General features: G+C 40.0%; 1 protein-coding gene across 6 annotated transcripts in view; it reads right to left on the bottom strand.

The window, feature by feature from the left end:
• LTBP1 (latent transforming growth factor beta binding protein 1) overlaps positions 1 to 20,593 on the bottom strand; it is a 364,113-nt gene that overhangs the window by 264,068 nt on the left and 79,452 nt on the right. For all 6 annotated transcript variants that reach the window (XM_030557132.1, XM_030557134.1, XM_030557133.1 and 3 more), the window contains exon 4: positions 16,346 to 16,521. In XM_030557132.1, the coding sequence (XP_030412992.1) occupies positions 16,346 to 16,521 (176 nt within the window). The remainder of the gene's footprint in view (positions 1 to 16,345; positions 16,522 to 20,593) is intronic.

Raw genomic sequence — 20,593 nt, 5'->3', positions numbered from 1 at the left:
TCAGAAATGGAGAATAAAAGCCAAACACAGATATTCCTCCTCCCATTCCATTGTGAACAGTGGGGGTTTGGTTTGTTATATTTTAGTAGGAAAAATGAATGCCCTGAGGAGTGAGGCAGTTAGCGGGGTCTAGGACCAGATGGCCCTGACGGCTGCTTTGGCCATACCTGGCACAGGGTTATAAGGTATAAGAATCCCTCAGGTTAACCTCCTGGGCCACTTTATCTATAATTCTGATCTGTCCAGATCTCTTTCTGGAAAAATTATACTTTTTTTTTTTTTTTTTTGCTTTTATGAGTATGTGGAATATTTTTTTTTATTAACTTGAACTACACACATCCCTCTGAAGTTCACATGGCTATCCTCACAGTTACAGTATGCTGCAGGCTTCCTAATCATGATGACATTCTATAGTTTAAATGGTGAATATTCGGTGCATGAACCTACTCTAAAGGAAGTCAGTGAGAGTTTTGCTATTGATGTCAGAAAGAGCAGGATCAGGCTCTTAAAAACGTTAAGAATGACCATACTGAGTCAGATCAAAGGTCAATCTAGCCCAGTATCCTGTCTTCCGAAGTGGTCAATGTCAGGTGTCCCAGAGGAAATGAACAGAACAGGTGATCCATCATCAAGTGATCCATGCCCTGTCACCCATTCTCAGCTCTTGTTATGAAGAAGACTGTATCATCCCGTATGTGAAGTTGAGTGACGAATGGGAAGGAGCAAATTATCCACAAATTTAATAAAAATCATGTATACCTAAATATATTTAGAGGGCAGAAAAAGAGTCTCCACTCGCAACTTTTGTTCCTTGATTACATTATAGTACTAATTTTTGTGTGACTTGGAAGGTACCTTTAAATAACCAGTCATTCCATAGGACTGTAGACATTATGATGGGGATGCTAAAGGCAACTTCAAACAGTCTTAACAAGGAAAATATCTGTGCAAAACACAATAGATAAACTTGAAAGAATTCGGAGACCTCAAGAATGCAACTCTATATTTTCTCTCTTCCTCTCTTGTTAAAAGTACTCCCACTTAAGCTATAAATTCAATTTTTTTGAACTCTTTAGTTGACCAACTTTTTTTAAATTGCTGACAAAAAAAAATTAGAAGGAAATGACTTATTTCCCAAAGTTAGTCTCTCCCAGTTATTGTACCACCCCACTTGGTTTAATTCTTCCCAACAGATTTGTTTTTTCGGCCAAAAGGAAAGCTGACATTGTATAAAAATCTACTGTGGAAGTAAAAAGTTTATTTATACTTTTTGTTTAATAATGACCTATTTAACCGTTAACAATACACAGGGAAAGCACCACTGAGTCATGAACAACAAATCATCCTGATCATTGGTGAAATTTGTTGATTTGTTAGAGATTAGAACAATTTAAACTACGGCTTTAAAAACTCCCAGAAGATTTTGCCCAGTTCCTTTATCAGTCAGGGTGTGGAAGATTAATTTACATTAGGAGCAAAGGAATTTAGACAAAAAACATTTCAATTTGATGCCCAATGCATAGCCCAGAGTAAGGATTCCCTGAATCTGCTAATGTGCAGGGGGAGCATACTCTAGGGGGTCCAGGGAACCCTTACTCTGAGCTATGCATTATCTAGTCCTAAACACTACAAGATTCACCTTATTCTCACAGCCGCGCAGCCCCACTCTGCAGGTCAATGTAGGTGAGCATAGCCACCCCCCACATTCCTTTTAGGGTGCCAACTACCCCTGGGGAAATAGGAATGGAGCAGAATCTGCACACTTCTGAGCACTTCTGTGGCCCTTATGCATTTCAGTCATGGAAAGAAAATCTCCACCACTCAAACCTTATCTGTATAAAGACCAGTCATAGCCCTTAGTCTTTTTAATGATAGCCATGAGTGCTGAGCAAAGACTAGAACATTCATGAATTCCAAAAGATTTTCCATAGTTGCATACTAATACTTTAACAGCACTGATTTAGGGAACCTATTTGCAAAGATAAAATGTTTTCCCTCTTTTTAGATACACTGTTTGATTGCATTTGCATACTCCACATTCAATCCCATTTCCACTAGCTTCGTAGGAATATTTCCAGGAAGCTGTGAGGGTGTGGGGAGGAACAAGGCTGATCACGGAAACTAGACATAGCACCACAGTTTTAGTTCATCCAAGATCTAGATGGCCTTATACTAGACTGAATTATATAAAAAGTACCCACGGGCATACTATATTATGTAAAGTGTGTGTGTACAATGATCATATTTACACAAATATTAGGAATAAGAGGGAATAGGGATTTGGGAAACTCTCTTTTAATGAGTTGTGGCCAAACTCATTAAGGCAGGAAACTACAGACCAGTTAGTTTAACTTCTGTGCCAGGGAAGATAATGGAGCAAGTAATTAAAGAAATCATCTGCAAACACTTGGAAGGGGGTAAGGTGATAGGGAATAGCCAGCATGGATTTGTAAAGAACAAATCGTGTCAAACCAATCTGATAGCTTTCTTTGATAGGATAACAAGTCTTGTGGATAAGGGAGAAGCGGTGGATGTGGTATACCTAGACTTTAGTAAGGCATTTGATACGGTCTCGCATGATATCCTTATCGATAAACTAGGCAAATACAATTTAGATGAGGCTACTATAAGGTGGGTGCATAACTGGCTGGATAACCATACTCAGAGAGTAGTTATTAATGGCTCCCAATCCTGCTGGAAAGGTATAACAAGTGGGGTTCCGCAGGGGTCTGTTTCGGCACCGGCTCTGTTCAATATCTTCATCAACGATTTAGATGTTGGCATAGAAAGTACGCTTATTAAGTTTGCAGATGATACCAAACTGGGAGGGATTGCAACTGCTTTGGAGGACAGGGTCAAAATTCAAAATGATCTGGACAAATTGGAGAAATGGTCTGAGATAAACTGGATGAAGTTCAATAAAGACAAATGCAAAATGCTCCACTTAGGAAGGAACAATCATTTTCACACATACAGAACGGGAAGAGACTGTCTAGGAAGGAGTATGGCAGAAAGAGATCTAGGGGTCATAGTGGACCACAAGCTAAATAGGAGTCGTCAGTGTGATTCTGTTGCAAAAAAAGCAAATGTGATTCTGGGATGCATTAACAGGTGTGTTGTAAACAAGACACAAGAAGTAATTCTTCCGTTCTACTCTGCGCTGGTTAGGCCTCAACTGGAGTATTGTGTCCAGTTCTGGGCACTGCATTTCAAGAAAGATGTGGAGAAATTGGAGAGGGTCCAGAGAAGAGCAACAAGAATGATTAAAGGTCTTGAGAACATGACCTATGAAGGAAGGCTGAAAGAATTGGGTTTGTTTAGTTTGGAAAAGAGAAGACTGAGAGGGGACATGATAGCAGTTTTCAGGAATCTAAAAGGGTGTCATCAGGAGGAGGGAGAAAACTTGTTCACCTTAGCCTCCAAAGATAGAACAAGAAGCAATGGGCTTAAACTGCAGCAAGGGAGATTTAGGTTGGACATTAGGAAAAAGTTCCTAACTGTCAGGGTGGTTAAACACTGGAATAAATTGCCTAGGGAGGCTGTGGAATCTCCGTCTCTGGAGATATTTAAGAGTAGGTTAGATAAATGTCTATCAGGGATGGTCTAGACAGTATTTGGTCCTGCCATGAAGGTAGGGGACTGGACTCGATGACCTCTCGAGGTCCCTTCCAGTCCTAGAGTCTATGAGTCTATGAATCTATGAATCTATACACCTCTACAATTACATTGTTGCCATCAACTACTGGTTGCCTTTTTCCTACCATTTTTAAAAAACTCTGCCCCTCAATTATTTTTGCCACAGTTCTATTGTCTCATTGTTGCCTTCTTCATTAAGGACTGCCACACCTTTGATATATATTTGTTATTATCTAAAGACCCAGTTCTGTCATCCTTACGCAAGCCAACGGGACTACTCACAGAGCAAGGTACTATGTAACAGGAGGGTGACAGAACTGAGGCCTTAATAGCTTCCTTCTCACCATGTCATTCTTAAGTTCAGTGCTGCCATTATTACCTATGCTCCTGTATTTCTCCAATATTTGCTCATAGTCACCATTATGACAACTCAGGCTACACCTCCACATATAACTCCTTCCACCTCTAGGTCATGCCTTCTGTACTCACCTCCATTAACCTCCCTTTTTTTCCTCATGTGCTTCTTCTCTCCACATCTTTACGTCTCTCTTCATTATTCTGTTCTCACGAGCTCCACTGCCTTCTTTACTTAAATCTCCCCAGCTCCACATATAAGCCCCCCTTTTCACTCTCACAAATTCTCTTCTCAGCTTCACTTCTCCCACTGGGTATGCTGTGGAGCAAGGCTACAAGCCGAGAACAGGCAGACAGCATGCTAAAGCTGCAGATGCTCCTGTCGAGGGAGCCCATTCTTTTCTGATCAAGCTAATCCAGCATCCTTCTGACAGTGTGACACAATGGCTGGCCTGCTCTATATAATTTGGCCATAGTACTGGGTGCTCTGCCTTTCATTTTCCCCCTCCAGTGTGAAGCAGAGTTCTTAGACTTCGTACTTCTGCCCTTGCTCTTTTCTTTATTTTTATTTATTTACTGGTGTCTCTTTCTTCTTTAGTATCCCTGTAATACAAAAGAAAGAGAGAGGAGAGAGTAGGAGAGTTGAGGAGAAGGCTCTGTACTTCTGAGGTGGAGAGAAAAAGATCTTTGGAAAGAGGTTCTCTTCAGACTCTCATAATCAGAGCTGGGGATTCGCAACTCTTTGTCTTCTTGATTCCCATTGGGAACAACACAACAATCCATACCTCATTCTACTGCCACAGGATGGGAGAACAGAGAGGGGTATACAACAAACAACTTGTGTTGATTGCATTAAACAAGCAATCTTACACATGGCATGAAAACATGTCTGGCCCATTTATAAAAAAAGTCTGCACTTCAGTTCTTGTAGTTAATACTGAATTAAGATAAAATAGAAAGTATACAACGTATCTTGGTTAAATAATTCACCATAGCAAAAGTTGTTCTGTCCAAGTAATCTTTTTTCATTAACCCAGACAGATTCTGAAAAAGTTTCTTCATTCCACAATGTTAAAGGTTTGATCCTGCCCTTCCCTCCTACACAATGATGAGCATCACTCCTTATACCATAAAAGTAGCTGCTACACATGCAGGCACAAGTGCTGAAGTGGTTTTTCAAGAAATTTGTAACTATATTATACACCTCTGCATCAGAGATCTCTTGTAGATAAAGCATTCCCTCTGAGACTGACACTACTTTTTTGTCTGAATCAGAGGAGCGGACAATAATAACTGATTTTGTTCATTTGCAAAAGCGTGTAGCATATGAACAATCATGACTGGGTTAGGAAACTGGGGTCTCTGTCAAAAGGTTTTTATGAATCACCTTTCTTCTTCCTTGTATATTTTACTACCATCAAGTCTCTGTGCAGTATCCTCAAACAGAGGATTTTGGACTATGGCCATTTTTCCATGTTTAAAACAATGTAAAAACATGCCTAATAGCAGTGTGAGCAATACTGTTATTGTTTCCTGGCAACAAGCTTTGGGGCATTCCAGCAAAAGAGAGCGGCCTAAATAATGAACAGAAGGTTTGTGGTGCCTAACAAAATGGTTTCAATTCTGCTTTGTCATGTTTATCTTGTTTTTTAAAAAAAAATAATCAAATTCTACCATAATTCCTCAGGTTAATGTTTGTAGGGGACCCAAATCAGTAAATCCATACTTGGCACCAGATTATCTTTCAGAGCTACAGGACAGAAACCAGCATTATTTATTGGTCATCACAGAGGCAGAGTGGCATTGCTGGTTTTACCCAACATCCCAAATAGGGATTTGCACTGAGGGCTCGAATAAAACATATAAAGATGCAATAAACATCAAGAATGTGTGATCAGTTGTTGAACTCAACAACTTTCCACACGGACTAAGATGCAACAGGATTCAGGTGGTCCAAGGATGGATGAAAGCAGATTATTAAGGTCACCATGATCATTATGTCTCTGTGTAAGGGCCTCATCCAAAAGCCACTGACTTAACAGGAAACTTTCCAGAGTTGACAAGAAAGGGTGAATATCAACAGAGGAAAAATACCTTTTTGTAGAGCTAATGAGGCCAATTCAATCAGGGTGGATGTGGCCCATTCCCAACAGTTGACAAGAAGGTGTGAGTATCAATAGAGGGAAAATTACGTTTTTGTAGTGACCCAGCAACTCCCAGTCTTTATTCAGGCCTAAATTGATGGTGTCAAGTGTGCAAATTAATTCCAGTTCTGCAGTTTCTCGTTGAAGTCTGTTTCTGAAGGGTTTTTTTTTTTTTGTTGAAGAATGGACACTTAAGTCTGTTATGGAGTGTCCAAGGAGATTGAAGTGCTCTCCTATTGGTTTTTGAAAGTTACAATTCTTGATGTCTGATCTGTGTCCATTTATTCTTTTGGGTAGAGACAGTCCGGTTTTGGCCAATGGCCAATGGCACCCCTTCTTGTCAACTGTTGAGAATGGGCCACATCCACCCTGATTGAATTGGCCTCGTTAGCACTGACCCCTGTACTTGGTAAGGCAACTCCCATCTTTTCATGTGCTGTATATTTATACCTGCCTACTGTATTTTCCACTCCATGCATCTGATGAAGTGGGTTTTAGGCCACGAAAGCTTATGCCCAAATAAATTGGTTAGTCTCTAAGGTGCCACAAGGACTCCTCGTTGTTTTTACCTCAATATGATACTGAATGTAAGGTGTAAACTAAAAATTGTCCACCATTTCAAGGAAGTAAGTGAAATAAAGAAGAACTGCATATGAGCTTACAAAGCACATTAATGTAACATTACATTTACTGAAAGGAAGCAAGCAACTAAAAAGTACTAAGAAAGTCAACAAACTGTAAACAGTGACATATGTGGATGAGCCATCAAAAACAGGTCATCAGGGAGATAACTTGTGAATATATTCATTTCTCTCCATATACTGAATCTCCATTAAAATCATCTCATTTAACACAGAAAAAAGCCCAGAACTGGTTTATGAGTGTAAATTCCCAAAATAAATAGGTATGTCACTGACACTGAAATCTTAGTTTCACAGAATATAAAGAGCTGCTTCCAGGCTGTTCTCCCGCGGTAATTCTTTGTCATGGATGATACAGTGCAGCCACGGCTGGCCTGGGTCAGCTGGCTTGAGCTGTGAGGCTAAGAATTGCTGTGCAGACATTCGGTCTCCAGCTGCAGCTCAAGCTCGGAGACCATCCATTCTCGCTGGGTCCCAGAGCTTGAGCTCCAGCCCAAGTCCAAATATCTACACAGCAAGTTTTCAGACCTGGAGCCTGAGTCCAAGTCAGCTGACTCAGGCCACTGAAGGCTTAATCCCTGTGTAGACATAGCCTGTTAGTAACATCACTCAGGCCTGCAAGAGAAAACTATTTTCAATTTTTTATGAGTGAAACAAGACGACTTCTTAGCTACTTACAAAATTCCTACTAATTCTGGGTATTTAAGACTTCTATAACAACAATTCTGATGTTAAGATCCTTGTAATCTCTTTTTTTTCAAAAAATCTGTTGTGACGCTGACCTAGCGAGGGTTAAGCACTGGGTGACCTGGAAGCAACCTTTAAGGACATTTTAGAAGAGTACTGAAATGGTAAATGGAGCCATTCCTTGTAGTTATCAAGTCATGTTAAGTAGACCAGAATCTTTAATATATATGCCTGTATTGTTAGAGAACCAAAGGGTAGATACTAACTGTATTTGCCTACCGTTCATCAATTTCAGCTTCCATTGTAGATTTTTTCATTTTTGTTATTAAAGATTTAGTATTATTAAAATAATAATTTGCACTTGTACAGATGCATTTATATAATGCTCCAAGGATTTCAAAGAACTTTACAAACATTACTCTTGTATTGTTAAATACTTTAGTAAATTTAAATTAATTTTAATAGTATCTGTAGCCAAAGCAATTTTTTTTTAAATAAAAAAGCAAATGATTATTTACTTAGTTACTGCATAGTTAAACTGATGTTGCTGCAGTCTGGCGTAAAATCTTTGAGGAGAGCTTCTTTAGAAAAGATATTAAGATGTAGCCCTGTGTCTCTTTTGGGGGAAATGTCTCACTGGTTAAGCCAAGCAAAATGGAAGAATTATTTTGTTATTTATGCAATGTTGTTTTAAAGTGAAATATCAAAAGAGAAAGAAAAAAAGGATATTCAGTCCACTGAGACTTGCTTCTGTTTGAGATTTTCCCCAAAGTCAACACATATCGAATAGCTAAAATAGAATTGCACTATAATGTTTAATCACATACGTCTATCTGTGAAAGCCTTTTTTCATTATTAGAACACCTCTTGTACCCACAACTGTTTTCCCACACTTATCGACAGGCAATAGTGTCATCATGCAATGGAGATAGTGATCCAGTTTCACCTTCTTCCCACCCCCAAAACAAATCTAGCATAAGGCCTGAGGTTTAAATAAGAACTTATCCAAATTAAATTTTCATAGGCAATAAATGTATTGTTATGGCAAAATTTTAACTCAAAGTCTTCTACACTTAACAGAATTCCAAGTCTTGCTATATTTCTCACAATAATAAATAGTATTTATAATTTAAAAACACAATGCACATAGGTGCCATAAACATGGAACAATTATGTGCGGCAGTAATTAAGAATGATTGTTTTATGATTTTCATATTAATATTCTGATACATGTGCAACCTCTATACAAAGCTACAGGAGATATCTATGCATATTTGAGGGATAACCATATAATGAAATCATTTTGTGTTTTTCTATTTAATGAATCATTGAAATATTTAAAAGATAATGCAAAAGCCTGTCTAAACTTCAGTTAGATAGAATCTAGAACAGTAGCCAGAATATAACTATTGTTTTGCACTATTGATCAAAGGTTTCCAACTGCTATCCCAGAAGTAGGTGCATTTTAACAATGGATGAAGTAATAGCACAGTGCTTATACAGCAGTGATTGGCATGGAAATAGATTAGATAAGCAAGATGCTGATTCCTGATTAAATATACACCTCTACTCTGATATAACACTGTCCTTGGGAGCCAAAAAAAATCTTACTGCATTATAGGTGAAACCGCATTATATCGAACTTGCTTTGATCTGCCGGAGTGCGCAGCCCGCCCCCCCAGAGCACTACTTTACTGCGTTATATCCGAATTCATGTTATATTGAGTGGCATTATATCGGGGTAGAGGTGTGGTTTGCAGTTTTAATTAAAGTACAAAGAAGTGACATTATAGGTGAAACCGCATTATATCGAACTTGCTTTGATCTGCCGGAGTGCGCAGCCCGCCCCCCCAGAGCACTACTTTACTGCGTTATATCCGAATTCATGTTATATTGAGTGGCATTATATCGGGGTAGAGGTGTGGTTTGCAGTTTTAATTAAAGTACAAAGAAGTGACATTAGGAATGATATTCTGAATGTGAAGACAAGTTCTCAAAAGTTAGGAAATGCCAGAATAAAAGCTTGTCCATGCTCCCTCATACACTGACACAGTCTTTAATTACATGATCCCACAGTATTTTTTCCACAGGACCCTTGCCTCAATGAGTTCACAGAATGACTACTTAATTAATCAGGCAGCTGTTCCATATTTATTTTTATCCTCCTCATTCATTGTGTGCCTCCCAAGCCTTGGTTATTTTATATCCTGAACTAAATAAGGATTTTTTTTATTTCTTCATGGGTTTTCCCTATTGAGCTCATCACCACAGTGCAGCGTCTCAAACAAACAAACTAATTTCTCTTCAGAACACCCCTTTTAAGTAGGGAAGTATTAGTATCCCTATTTTACAGATGAGCAACTCTGGCAAACAAAGATTAAGGCAAAAATCTGCAAAAGTATCCACTAACTCTGGAAGTCACAATGACTACATGCCTATTTTGAGAGCAAAGGACTGATATTTTGGAAGTGCTGACCATCCACCACTCCCCTTGACTTCAGCTAGAGACGTAAATGCCCAACCCTTCTGAGAATCTGGTCCGAGCAGTCTCAAATCAGGACCCAGATAACGGGTCATACAATTGAAGGCCATTCCTGGAAAGACTGGGTTATGTCCCTGTAATTGAAGGGTGTTCACTATCTATATTCCATACATGGGTGTACACAGGCGCTATGCACCTGAGTTCGTCCATAACTGTTTCTTAGCAGTGTTCATTGGCCCACATGTCGTGCGTCTCCTTCTGCTCTCAGCCAAAGGTGTAAGAGGTAGTGCGGATCAATGCCTCTCCAGTTTCCCTCTTACCATTATAGAATCAAGTCCAAAGCAGAGGGGATGTTGGGGTAGTGGGGTCCACACATCTCAAAGAACCTCCAATTATAGGTAAAAAACCTCCTCCTCTTCTTCTTCAAGCGATGGGCCCTATTGCACACATTGGTGACTCGTGAGCAGTGATCAGCGCAGACAGTGCATGTGAAGATGCAAATGGAAGTGCAGTCTGCAGTACAGCCTGGTCCATGGCTACATCTGTAGCTGCTGCTTGTGTGATGGCATAGTGTGCCGTGAATGTGTGGACAGATCACCACACCACTGCTCAACATATATCGTATCAGGATACATCAGCCAGTGAGGCTGAAGTGGCGGCCTGCACCCGTACAGAGTGCTTTGTGACACTGTTAGGCAGGAGTATGTTGGATCATTTGTAGCATTCACATATGCACCCCAAGACCCATTTGGAGATTCACTGGGACAAGAGGGCTTTGCCCTTTGGCCTGTCAGTGATAGTCATAAATAGTTTTGGCGATTTGCAAAACAGTCGAGTCCTGTGGAGGTAGAATGCTAGTGTGTGACAGACATCGAGGGAGTGCAAGGCCTTGTTAGTGGAGGTGGTGCATAGCTTGGGGTGGAAAACCATATGGTGGATAGACTGATTGAGGTGGAACTCAGACACCACTTTTGGAAGGAATTTAGGGTGCAGCCACAAGGACACCTTGTCCTTGTAGAATATCAAGTGTGTTTGGGGGGGAGGTGTCCGCCATCACGGCTGTGAGTTCACTGACTCATCTGGCCGAAGTAACAGCTACTAAGAACTCCACTTTCATCGAGAGGTGGGAGAGGGAGCGTGTTGCCAGTAGTTCAAAGGGTGGCTTTGTGAGGGTGGAGAGAACGAGATTAAGATCCCAAGGGACCATATGCTTCAGCACTGGTGGAAATGTGTTGAGTAAAGTTTTCAATATTTCACTGAAATTATCTTTGTGTATCTCTACTTGTTAAGATTGGTGCCTTAGTTACCATGGGTCATATCCTGTCCCCACTGAAGTCAATGGCAAAATCCCATTGACTTTAGTGTGGCCATAAATCCAACTGGAAAGGACTCAAATGGAACCTAAAACCTCTAAATATAGCCTAAAAAGAGCTTTTCCTTCCAGGAAAGTGTGGGACTCTTATATCATCTTGGGTCTATCTAGAGCTAGGAGTGAGTATTATGTGCATCCCTATGGAAAGCTGAGGACATCCTTTTCCTTCTTATGCTCAGTTCTCCCCTGCGTCTGAGTTCTGCTCAGTGCAGCACAGGAAGGACAATCAGGCAATTGGTTATGCTCCCTGATTCTGCATTGGCCCAGTCCCAACAAAAGATTTTGCAACTTTATCAAAAGAAGCAAATGAAGAAAAAAAAAACCTGTGGAAATCTTTCTTGTTTATCCCTCTTTTTTGTACCTTCTAATTTGTCAACGGCATGAATTTGAAGACTGCGTGGCAGATGGTATGTCTAGTAAGTAATTATCACAATAATTTTGCTGACAGTAATGCCAGGAGCAGAGTACATTTTGTTCAGGAGTTACTTCATCATCATTTAAACATTCATGAATTTAAAAGACACCGCAGAGTCCCTCTAGTCTATACTTCTCTGTAGCATTTAATTTATAGAAGCCATCAACCCAGCACTAATATTTACAGAATTCAAGTTCAAACTCAAGCTCGCTAGTATATATTTATTTAATAGCTGTTTTAAAAGAGTAAAGTTCAATGGAATTTTATGGCAGAAAGTCCTATCTGAATCTCTATAAGTTTTATTTGCTTGCTGGTTTATAAATGGGGAATTTCACAGGTGAGTTTTCTAAGTTGGTGCTAATGTTACCATTGGAATCTCTGAGAATTTTTTTATCCCTGGGGATTTTTATGTTCAGGCAAATGACAGTTCATCTGTGAGGATATGTACTTTCCTGGAATCAATGTGCTCTCTGGATATTACCTATTGGCTTGCAGAGAGCTCCCATAAAGCAGGCCATAGACATGGCCTCTCCTCTGGGTCTGATCTAAATATTTGTGGTGTATAGTTCACTCATACTGGGTGGGCTATGTAACCATCCATTTCAGCTTGGAAGCTATTTCCCCTCACTAGCTATATCAAAACCCATGCTCATGTATTTCAATCCAGCCTCCAAAGATTGTAGAAATCCACTGGATTTTATCAGTCTCTCTATTGGTTTCTTTAAAGGGGAAAGCGTATAAACAAATTCTGCTATGTGCAACTGTAATAACCATTCCATCACGCATCATCAATAGGGTTTGAACCATGAACTTTCAGCATCTAGTGCCACCATTTGAGCTACAGGACTAAGTGCATTGGCTAGCAGCAGGAGAAGGGTTTTATCTCAGAAGAAGGATGGAGCACGGCTCAGTCCAGATCCCAGGTCCTGGAGGGGTCAGTAGACCATTCTGCCTACTGGCTTCAGAGTATGTTTTTCTCCTATCTACTCCCAGTAGTGTTGGTCTGACAGCACAGACGTCTCTGCCAATGAATTTCAGGTTTGCCAACAGGGGCTGCTGCCTCAGGAAAAGAGTTGATAGTTTTACTCTTCAGACACCCTAAAGGTCTATATCGACCCCTCTCCTTGCCCCCTCTCAAGCTAACAATGGCCCAAGGCAGATCTGTCTTTGAAGGTGTGTCTTATACTGCAATTATTTAGGACTTATATTATACCAACTTAACCTCAGATGTTAACCATGTTGGAATGGAACTACCTAAGGAGTTAACAGAAATCGATATAGGAATATGGCATTTTAAAACAATTAAGTCTTTCTTGTATATAAAGATCAGATGGATTTTGCTTACTTTTAATATAAGAGTCTATGAGCTAGCTATGTGGCAGTTCTTAGGCTTTAACTACTGCAAATTGATGCTATTCTAGCTTCTGAAGATGAAAAGATTAAAATATGCCACAAAGGAAAATAAATATTTAAAAACTGGATAATCTCAGAAAAGCACTTTTATACCAAACAAATGCAAGTAAAACAACTGTCATTTTCTTTCAATCAGTGATTCAAGGTGTAAAAGGAAAAAAATATTTTGAGCCAAAAAATGTGTCTGAAATGGAATCTAAAATAAACTATCACATGAAATAAAATGTTTGGCTTCTCTCATTATTCTTTGGTTTGACAATTATCAAGCTCTTACATGGTTTGCTTTTGTATACTATTATCAGCAGAAGTTTCCAATGTACGATTTCAGAAAAGAAACCGATGCTTAAATTTCATGAAATTATTTAACAACATTTACATGGGAGAAGCTGCTTGAGTGGACAGGGTTAGTGCTGGATGCAGTTCAGTCAGAATGTCAAACAATTCCTGGGTGAACCTGTAACCTGGCAGTAGAATTTATCAAGATCAAAAGTAGACCTGCTTCCTGGTGTCAAACTCTAACTTCGAAAGAACAATTTATACCACACAAGAAGGAGATAAGTAATCAATACACAAAATCATGGCCAAAAGATTTACCCTCCCCTCCCACATTTATTGGCTTTCAACCAAAGCAGCAGCCATCTGTGCTTTAAAACTGAATGCAAAAATTACGAGAATTAGTTTTAAACTCACAGCATCATTTGTTTGGCACTCTATTTATTGTTATCTTTGAATTCCTGGTTAGCCCCAGAACATATTCTATCTTATCTTTTTCAAAAGTTATTTAAAGATAGATAGGATTTAAAAGAAAACCTCTATTTACTAGCAGATTTTTTAAATTTAGGTTGAGAGAAAAGCTTGGGTATTTTTAATAGTTACTAATCAGACCTCACCTTTCCCTTCTTGCTCAACTGGATGCCACCATATTGCCATCATTACTCCTTCTAGTGGTTTAATTAAGCAGAACTCTTATGAAACATAGTCACTTAACTAAATTGCAGCAGACATTTATTTTGTATTAAAATATCACATGTTGAAAGACATAGCAGTTTTCTGAGCTCAGAATCCACTGTAATGCCTCTAGAAATTAGAAGCCAAACTAAATCCACAACTCATACAGTTGGTCACATTCTGGATCTGCTGTTGGGATTGGAGAATAGGCAATTGGAAATTATAATTACTTCATGACAAGTCTTGTCAGGTCATGAAACTTCTTTTAATCAGGCTCCAGAAGTTAATAGAACCAGAAGGTTTCCAGTTGTCTCAAATAGGCCACTCTCTCAGAGATTTGATAGGCCTTTATAATACTCTTTTGTACTTCACCATTAATGAGGTGGCTATTAGGCATCCTCTTTCCTAGCACTGTTCTCACAGGTCACTCTACTTTATGGAAGACCTGCAACAAATGAAGTGAGAGGGAAGACAGCTAGAGTATTGGCAGGGGATTTGCTATTTGCTAGGGCTGCCAGTTGATATTAAGAGGAGATGTAAAGCGTTGCATAGACTAAGTCATTTGTAGAGCACAACGAAAAGTTGTACTGGTCCTATAAAATCCAGGAATTATGCTCCATATTCTTGAGTGCCATTTACTAGCACTTTATCTATTAGCTATTTACATAGATACAAATACAGAACATTCATGTAGCCCAGTGGTTCTCAAACTTTTGTACTAGTGACTCCTTTCACAGAGCAAGCCTCTGTGTGCAACCCTCCCTTATAAATTTAAAAAAAAATTTTTAACATAATTAACACCATTATTAATGCTAGAGGCAAAGCAGGGTTTGGGGTGGAGGCTGACAGCTTGTGACCTCCCCCCCAAGTAATAACCTTGCGACCCCCTGAGGGGTCCCAACCCCCAGTTTGAGAACCCCTGGTGTAGCCGTTGCAGAATAATTTTGTTATTTTTAGGCTGTGGCTGCAAAGGAGCCAAATAAACAGTTATTTTCCTACACATCACAGCATCTGAAAAATCTAAGATTTGTTTGGTGCTAATCTGATTTCCTTTCATAATGGTAAAGACCAGCGAGGAAAGACTGGGTCCATTATTGCTGGAGATTAACACCACCTCTCTTAGAGAGGGCAGATTGCCAACTGCCTTGAAGTTCAGCCTTTGCTTTAAGAACCATCACTTGATATTGCCAATCTGACTGACTATCATACGAGAAAAGGTTAGGGTATGAGGTTCTGTGGGTAGTTTATTTTGTTGCTTTGAATTATTATCTGGTTATGTTAATTTCATTGTTGTTTATTATGTTGCTGGGTGGTTACTCTTGCGTGGCTTGAGATTTTAATTAATTGTCAGTGCACCCAAAACTGTGGATACGCTTTTTGTTTGCATCTAAATATAAATATCTAAACAAACTAAAACGGATTTATAGCGTAGTGAAATAAACAGAGAACTGCATATGGAAGCTATATTCACAACTTTTCAACTACTCTCACTAGTCTGAGGCTCCTTCTTTCTAAATTCACAGCAGAAACTGTTCCTCTCTACTACAATACATAGCCATTAACACATAATGAAATCAAGTTTAGGCAGAAAAAGTTTGTTGGCAATAGAAGATAAGCACCTTACTTCCTCAAATTGACTGCATGACCTTTTAATGCGCAGAACATTTCTTCGGATCAAGCCAGCAATCACTTTGTAATGCCTAACTCATAATTCATCATAGTCTCCACCCTTTAAGACAGAGCTTGTCCTTGAGCTGTCCACATGATGAGACATGAGCCAAGGCAACAAGCTGGGCACCTATAAAACCATTCTTTACAAATACAAACTAAAAGCTCTCCTTACTGTGCAAAAGTACATAAACACATAATAAATTAAACATTAAAAAAAGTCAATGATCAGAATGCCAGCTTCTCAAGTGTGTGTTCTGGATATAAGATTGTAGGAAGGGATCTGTCAGTTTATATTGGCTTTACTCTCTGTTATATCTAAATCTAGCAGAGTTCACAGAGCATTTTTTATCTGAAAAGATGACATGATGTGGAAATACCATTACACAATTCTAAAGATGAGTCAGGTTCAATGTTTTTTATAAACAGGAAACCATACTTAATGACCATCTCGTTTGTATGAAAATTATCTTGTTTTTTTATTATTTTGACTTATGTTATGACGTGTTAGAGCCATCCAGACATCATACAAAATATCACCAAGATTTGAAACTATGTTTTCTCTATGCTATAGAGTTTACTCACAACGGAAAGGTGATGCAAGTTGATCCCGGCCCATTCTTAGAGGCAATGAATCCTCAGCGGATTGTTCTCCTGAAATCACTTTCTTTGCAGGATAATATTTGGGTTTGATCACATATTCTTGTGTCTGGCCATGATGAAGATTCATCATCAAAGTCTGAGATGAAAGGGGTATCATTCTGTTTAAAGGAAACAAAGAGGGGAAATTAATAAATTAACCATGGAAGCAAACACACACACCACACACAAAATTATTGATAATGCATCTGTACTCATTTTAAGGTCTCAAAATAAAGTTTGGAAAACTTACTGGATAAAAGTATTTGGCTTTGAAACATAGCAACTGAGTTTCAATTCATTCTACCTAGTTATGCCTCTAGCATTCTCCTAGCCTTGTCAGTCCATAGCTCATCATACAAAGGGGATCTATTAAACTTGCAGAGATTGTCTTATGATATTCCTACTAAGCACTGACATCATTTAACAGATTACCAAAAAATATATACGGTTGAGGGGGCAATCTCTCCTCTGAAGTCCAAGTCAGAACTTAATTTTGTTAGAACATAGGAATTTCCAGACTGGATCAGACAAGTAGCAATGCATCTAGGCCATTCTCTTGTTTCCTACAATGGCTTGTACCAAGTACTTCAGCTGAAAATATAAGAAATAATTATATAACTTGCTCATTAGGGAAGTTTCTTCCTTAGTCAGTTAGTAGTTGGCTTATGAACTAAAGCATTTAAGTTTACAATCACTTTACACTAGTCCACAGGCAAAATGAAAGAATTTTAAAGAAATGTATTCAGTGAGCCCTCCTTTTTAATATGGATTAACAGTGAAAATCTTTACCATTTAAAAGTGTGTTTTAAAGGAGGTATTTTTATTGTAATTATTACTACCCCTTTTTTGACCTGAGCAACTAGTTAAAGTTCAGGGCCCTAGGGATGTCACAACTGGGAGTAGAAATTGATGATGAAGTCTGGTAAATTCTTTGATGCAATCTTGTATATTTGCAAGGAACATAAAAAGACCTGCCTCTCTGAAGGCAGCAGGAACCAAAAAATGGCCCCAAGCCATTTTAGCCAACACCAAAGCCAGAATCTTACTCTAGGCTTCATCAGGGTCACACCATGCTTACGGGTTGCTACTTGGCTTTCTTCCTGCCTCTGATGAAGTGTTTTCACTTCATTTATTTCTCTCAAGTTGTCAAATAGTTACAATCCCTTCAGAAGATTTTGCCTTCATCTGTGATCACTGAGTATGAGAGAGGTACACTTCTTTGATCATTGTACCTTTGACTGACCAGCGCCTTCCAAATTCTTACCAAGTCTTTGTTTTTTAACTGCACAAGGGATCTTGCTCCCTTATTGACTGTACTTTCCCACTCATTTCCTCATTATTACTCATCTTTTCTTTTTGTCCCATATCTGGTACTCAAGTATTTATACTTCTGTTGTAAAGTTCAGCAGATGAATTTCCACATTTCAGCGATGCAGCTCTATAAATTGAGTAGTGCTAAAGATGGATCTTTATCTTGTATCCAATGCTTTTTTGAGCAAGTTCTTCACTATACGTCAGCAGTCGGCAACCTACGGTACACATGCCAAACATGGCACACAAGCCGATTTTGAGTAGCATGCAACTGCCTGCCGCGGTCCCGGCCCCCAGCCCACTGCTCTCCCTTGTGGGGGCAAGAGGCAGAAGCTTGGTCCTGCAGCAGCCAAGCTTCCCCCCGCCCTGGCTTCTTCCCACAGCATGGTGCTTTCCTGCCCCTCCTCCACTCCTTCCCTGCGCCGATCAGCTAATGGCCCTTGCGAGGGGGAGAGGGAGGAGTGGCAGCGTGCACACAGCTCCACAGAGGACGCAGAGAGAGGTAGGAATGGAGCCTTGGGGAAGGGGGTGGAACAGGGCATATCCCTTCCAGACCCCTGCCATGAGCCGCTCAGGGCAGGGGGCTGGGAGCACCCCCATGAGCCGAGCACCTCAGCCCTCTGCCCTGACCCCCCCCACACACACACCCAGCCTTCTGCCTACACCCCCACACCCCCATCCCTCTGCTGTGACCCCTGAACACCCCCACACACCCAGTCTTCTGCCCTACACCCCCACACACCCCCATCCCTCTCCTCTGACCCTTGAACCCCCCCACACCCAGCCTTCTGCCCTGCACCCCCCCCACAGCCCTCTGCTCTGAGCCCTCAAACCCCCCCCCACACACAGCCTTCTGCCCTGCACCCCTCACACTCTCCAGCCCTCTGCCCTGACCCGAGGACCCCCCCCCCAAGTCTGGGGTCCCAGCTGCAGGCCCTGCTCAGCCCACTGCCAGCCTAGGTGAACAGAACCCCAGGCTGGCAGCGAGCTGAGCAGGCTAGTGGTGTAAGAGCAGCATTTTAATTTAATTTTAAATGAAGCTTCTTAAACATTTTGAAAACCTTCTTTAACTTTACATACAACAATAGTTTAGTTATATAATATAGACATAGAAAGAGACCTTCTAAAACATTAAAATGTATTACTGGCACGCGAAAGCTTAAATTAGAGTGACTAAATGAAGACTCGACACACCACTTCCGAAAGGTTGCCGACCCGTTATACATACTCCACATTTAGTTAATCCATTGGCTTGAAGATATGTCGGATTAGATGAATGCCCAGAAATTCCCTATTTTTGAACTGTGGTCTGTTGTCCATTATTACTATTTTTCAAATTCCATGACATGCAAATACAGATTTAATGTGCCTGTGCAACTGTTGCTGCTGTGGTATCTTCAAGCACGACTATTTCTGAGAAAGTGGTCAAGTAGGTCCATTATAACCAGGTGATTATGTCTTCAAGGTTAAACATGTCAATTCCTACTTTTTCCCATTGAGCTGCAAGATTTTTATGGAATATAACTAGCTCTTTCTGCTGAGAATCTCTGTACTTCTGACATTCCAACCGCCATTTCTTCAATGTCAATATTTATCTGTGGTCTGAACACAACTTCTCTAGCTCTCCTTTTTTTTATTTGGCCATTCCTAGGTCCCCTTCATGTATTCGTTCCAATGTTTTCCTTCACATCACTGTGGGAACCACAGTCTGGATCCCGTTCAAGAGGACTCCTGAGATCACCGAAAGCTCATTTTTATAGTGGGAACAGGAAGTTGGGAAGTATTGATTTTGTCTCCACCTTTACTTATCACTTATACCACTGCCTGCAGCATTTCATCTTTAGCTGCTTCTGTCTCCAATTCATGTCATATACCTGGAGATACAGCGTGACACTTATCATATTCACATGTATGTTCACTGATTGATCCAGATATCAGATTGCGTATTGTCAGATGGAGCACATGCTCTTGAGGGTGTGTTTAACCATTACTAAGTGGCATCCAGGTAGGAACTCCAGGCTGAAATCATACTTCTGTATTTATAAAAGTAGTTACTGCATCCTTGGTGTTGCTTCTCCAAGTCCCTTCTTCTGTATTGCAATCAGTGATTTATGATCAGTTTCTGCACTGAAGCTACAACCAGACAGAAAGTTGTGAAATCTTGTACAACCATATCCCAGACCTAGTGTCACTTTTTCAATTAGTATAAACATTTTCTCTATGGCTGTCACAGCCCAACATACATGTGACACTGACAGCTAATCAGTTCCATTACATTGTAATAGTACTGTTCCCAACGCTCCGTTGAAGGCAGCTGTGGATAATTTGATGTCTTTCAGTGGCTCAAAACTTTCAGTGGCTCAAAAATGTCCTTGTGAAGCAGCTGTCTTAGGTGAGTTTTGAGAACTGTACAGTTAGGTATGAATTTGCTGACACAATTCAACATGCCTAAAGCCTTTTAATTCCCTTTTTATCTTCAGGTTTCCACATGTTCAGTTTTGCATGACTCTTTGATTCATCAGGTAAGAGTCCTTTGGAGGTCATTCTTTATCCCAACTATGTTATTTTGAAACTGACGTTCGACCTTTTTATTTTAAGGTTATTACCTCTTGCAATCTCTCTTCAGTCATCACAGATGTTCAGTGTTTGCAGTGTTGTTGTAGTCATGCTGGACCCAGGATATTAGTGAAAGAAGGTGGGGGCGGTAATATATTTTATTGGACCAACTTCTGCTGGTGAAAGAGACAAGTTTTCAAACTGAACAGAGCTTTTAAGAAGTTGGTCCAATAAAAGAAATTAGCTAACCCACCTTTGTCTCTCCCAAATGGCCAATGGCAGTATTGCCCCAAATTAGGTCATCATCAACGTACACTTTCACAC

Source organism: Gopherus evgoodei, chromosome 3 (assembly GCF_007399415.2).
Source record: "Gopherus evgoodei ecotype Sinaloan lineage chromosome 3, rGopEvg1_v1.p, whole genome shotgun sequence".
Lineage (NCBI taxonomy): Eukaryota > Metazoa > Chordata > Testudines > Testudinidae > Gopherus > Gopherus evgoodei.
This window is presented reverse-complemented; position numbering and strand designations above follow the sequence as displayed.